This window comes from Prosopis cineraria, unplaced genomic scaffold (assembly GCF_029017545.1).
Source record: "Prosopis cineraria cultivar Desert tree isolate PC_DT_omini unplaced genomic scaffold, ASM2901754v1 PC111, whole genome shotgun sequence".
Classification (NCBI taxonomy): domain Eukaryota; kingdom Viridiplantae; phylum Streptophyta; class Magnoliopsida; order Fabales; family Fabaceae; genus Prosopis; species Prosopis cineraria.
In genome coordinates this window covers 69,662-74,090 of record NW_026555438.1, presented here as the reverse complement: position 1 = coordinate 74,090, position 4,429 = coordinate 69,662, and the positions used below count along the sequence as shown (strand labels likewise).

The window sequence follows — 4,429 nt, the reverse complement described above, 5'->3', positions numbered from 1 at the left end:
CCATGTATGATGTTCATAGGTGCTAAAAATATGTACATATACATTGGATGGATGATTTGCAATGTAAAAGGTTTAAACCTTTGGCTGTCTCAATTTTGAGACTTCCTTTTTGACAAATGCAAAGGGTAAGACGCGCTTATTTGCCCCAATGCAAATGTATGAATAATGCAAATGTATTGCAAAAGTTTTTATTGGAAAGCTTAATGTTGAAACTATCTTAATATTTATCCTCCCTTTTGAAAATTTTGTGCACGTTGAATAAATCATTTCGAACATAAGGTACACCTCGAAGTCGGTTATTTAACCTTTTATTCATTAATAGGTGTAGTATCACAGTATGCGTTGTTCCTCTTTAGAAAATTCCAATGACCAAATTCTCGTCACTTGATCTTGTCTTCAAGCTAATGAGATCAACTATTATGACCGAACACTGATAGCACACATGCTCTCATTATTATTTTACACCTACACAATGATCTTGATACCTCAAGGGCGAAAGGCGAGAATAAAGATACCAACATTCTATGTCAAGTAAATGTGTCCATGAATATTGTTCCTTGAATGCGAACCTGCTGTAATATAATGAGATTTGTAATCCAAATATGATAACATGAAACGAGAAGAAAGATGGTCTCAAAGGAGCAAGGGCGGAAAAAATTCATTCACTGAGGCTAAAGTTCATAGAGAAATGGGAATATCTTGGTTTATGAGTACAAATGGCCAAAGCGCGAATGGGATATATGGATTTACTTAATCACATCTCTTTCCTTTAGCTTTTCAAAACCCCAACAGGTGTTTCACTGAGCTGCTATTGATATGCATAATATGAGAGACGATGGAGACAACTTTCCCAAACATAGATAATTAACTTTTGATGCCTTCCTTTTCTTCTCCTAAGACATCCTTTTGTCTTGGCGAACTCTTCTTCTTCTTATCATGGCTTTGCCCCCCTTTTTTTTTAGCTCTAACTTTTGCTTAGATTACCTTTACAGGTTTTTTAACCTAACGAGCTATTCTTTCCTTTTCATTTTCTATTAGCTCTAACTTTTGCCTAGGTTGCCTTTACAGGTTTTCAACCTAACGAGCGCTTCATTCTTTTTCATTTTCTGTTTAAGCAAAGTAACGCTTGACAGCATCTGCATTAATGGGCTTTGCTAACTCTTGACCGTCCATGTCAGCTAGGATCAGTGCTCCTCCAGAAAAGGCATGTTTGACAACATAAGGTCCCTCATAGGTCGGAGCCCATTTGCCTCTATTATCTTCTTGGTTAGGCAATATTTTCTTGAGTACAAGATCCCCAGCACTGAATTCCCGTGGGCGAAGTTTTTTATCAAAAGCTCTTGCCATTCTCTTTTGGTACAATTGTCCATGACACATTGCAATGAGCCTTTTCTCTTCAATCATGTTAAGTTGCTCAAATCGGGTTCGTATCCATTCATTTTCTTCTAATCTACCTCTGCCAATACTCTTAAAGATGGTATTTCTATCTCAATGGGTGTAACAGCTTCCATTCCATAAACAAGGGAGTATGGGGTCACCCCTATGGATGTGCGTGCAGTAGTACGATAACCATGTAAAGCATAGGGAAGCATCTCATGCCAATCCTTATAAGTTACTGTCATTTTTCCAATGATCTTCTTAATATTTTTATTGGCTGCTTCAACTGCTCCATTCATTTGAGGTCTATACGGGGCTGAATTATGATGCTTGATTTGGAACTTCTCGCAAAAGTTCCTGACTTCCGTTCCATTGAGATTGGGACCATTATCAGTAATGATCCTTTCAGGAATCCCATATCGGCATAAAATATTTGTCTTCATGAATTTAAGGAACGTCTTTTGCGTGATGCTAGCAAATGAATTTGCTTCTACCCATTTTGTGAAATAGTCAATCGCGACAAGGATGAAGCGATGTCCATTCGAAGCTTTTGGGTTAATTGGGCCAATAATGTCAATGCCCCACATTGAGAATGGCCAGGGTGATACCAAATTATGTAATGGGATTGGAGGAGCATTTATCCTATTAGCATAGATCTGACATTTATGGCATTTCTTGACATGCTCAAAGCAATCTTTCTCTATTGTTAGCCAGAAGTAGCCATACCTTTGAATCTGTTTGGCCATAGTGTGACCATTCGCATGCGTGCCACATATGCCCTCATGTACCTCAACCATGATTTTATTTGCTTCTTCTGAACTCACACAGCGAAGTAAAGTACCATCATAACCCCTCTTGTACAGAACATCTTGACTGATAAAGAATGTCATAGCCAAACGACGAAGGGTTTTCTTTTCATTCTCAGTCATTCCAGCTGGGTATGATCTCTTAGTGATATAATCCTTAATATCCTGGAACCAAGGATATTCTTCTCGATCTTCTTCAACATTCAGACAGTATGCTGGAAAGCTTCTAGCTTCCACTTGGATGGGTTGGATATGGACTCCACAATCAAGTTGGATCATTGCTGCTAAAGTGGCTAAAGCATCAGCGAAACGGTTTTTATCTCTAGTCAAGTGATGAAAGCTAGCAACCTTAAATTGCTTAATCAAATCTGTTAGGAGTTCTTGATAGGGAATCAATTTTACATCCTTTGTTCTCCATTCTCCTGTTACTTGATGAATAATGAGAGCTGAATCACCAAATACCTTCAAACACCGTATACCAAGGGTAATAGCTGCTCGAAGACCATTAACACAAGCTTCATATTCTGCTATGTTGTTAGTACAATCAAATTCTAATTTGATGGCCACTGGAAATTGTTTTCCTTCTGGTGAAACGATCACCGCTCCTACCCCATTTCCATGCATGTTGGCGGCTCCATCAAAATACATTTCCCATTCTTGCTCTTCATTGTTTCCTTCACCACAACCTTCTTCTGTAGTGCATATGCCTTCATCAGGAAATTGAAAATCTAATGGCTGGTCATCCCCTAAAGGATTATCGGCCAAGTGATCTGCTATTGCACTACCTTTGACTGACTTTTGCATCACATGCTTTATATCATATTCTGATAGTACAACTTGCCATTTTAGTACTCTACCAGCAATGTGCGGGCTCTCAAAGATGTATTTAAGTGGGTCCACTCGTGAGATTAGCCAGGTAGTGTAGTAAAGCATGTATTGCCTTAGCCTTCTAGTTGCCCATACTAGTCCACAACAAGTTCGCTCAATCACCGGATAACGAGCTTCACACTCATTAAACTTCTTGCTCAAGAAATAAATCGCTCTTTCCTTCTTTCCAGAATCATCAAGTTGACCTAGCATTGCTCCCATTGAGCGAGGTAAAGTTGTTAGGTAAAGGATTAGTGGACGATCTGGTGATGGAGGTACCAAAATCGGGGGATTTAACAAATAATCTTTAATTTTATCAAAGGCCTTTTGACAATCATCATCCCATGTCTCCTTGCAATTTTTCTTTAACAGCTTAAACATTGGTTCGCAAGTGGCTGTTAGATTGGCAATGAATCTAGCAATGTAATTCAATCGTCCCAAGAAACTTCTAACTTCTTTCTCTGTTTGGGGAGATGGCATTTCTCGAATTGCTCTCACTTTATCTGGATCTACTTCTATCCCTTTACGACTCACAATGAATCCCAATAACTTCCCAGAAAGAGCTCCAAAATGCATTTGTTAGGATTCAATCTTAGCCGATATTCGCGTAATCTCCCAAATAGCTTTCTAAGGACTCCAACATGACTCTCATTCTCCGCTGATTTAGCTACCATATCATCTACATATACTTCAATTTCTTTATGCATCATGTCATGGAATAGTGCTACCATAGCTCGTTGATAAGTTGCCCCAGCATTTTTCAAACCAAAAGGCATTACCCGATAACAATAAGTTCCCCATTGGGTTGTAAAGGTTGTTTTCTCTTTATCCCTTTCATGCATAGGGATTTGATTGTACCCTGAATAACCATCCATAAAGGAATAGCGATAGCTTCGAGCAGTATTATCGACCAATACATCAATGTGGGGTAATGGAAAGTCATCTTTCGGACTCGCATTATTTAGATTACGATAATCAACACACATTCGAATCCGACCATCTTTTTTAGGAACAGGAACAATATTTGCCACCCATTGTGGGTAAGTTACTACCTCCAAAAATCCTGCTTCTAACTGCTTTATTACTTCTTCTTTTATTTGCAAGGACACCCCCGTGTTCATTCTCCTTAACTTCTGTTTCTTAGGCTCGACCTTGGGAAGTAATGGTATTTTATGAGAAGCAATGCTTGGGTCTAGCCCAGGCATGTCTTTATATGACCATGCAAACACATCTATGTATTCTTTGAACAACTCAATCATTTGTTCTCTTTCAGGATTATCTACTATTTTGAGCATTCTTTGATCCTCCTCGGTTCCCATATTAACCATCTCAATCACTTCTTCATGTGGGCATATTCCCTTATCACTCAATTCAAGCAT

The 4,429-nt window shown here is 38.7% G+C and overlaps 1 protein-coding gene across 1 annotated transcript; it reads right to left on the bottom strand.

Annotated features, from left to right (window-relative positions):
* Positions 1–1,110: 1,110 nt before the first annotated feature.
* Positions 1,111–4,429, bottom strand: LOC129295427 (uncharacterized). The gene is given in 3 exon segments (XM_054933946.1): positions 1,111–1,454; positions 1,457–3,622; positions 3,625–4,429. Coding segments are annotated over 3 exon segments (3,315 nt in total).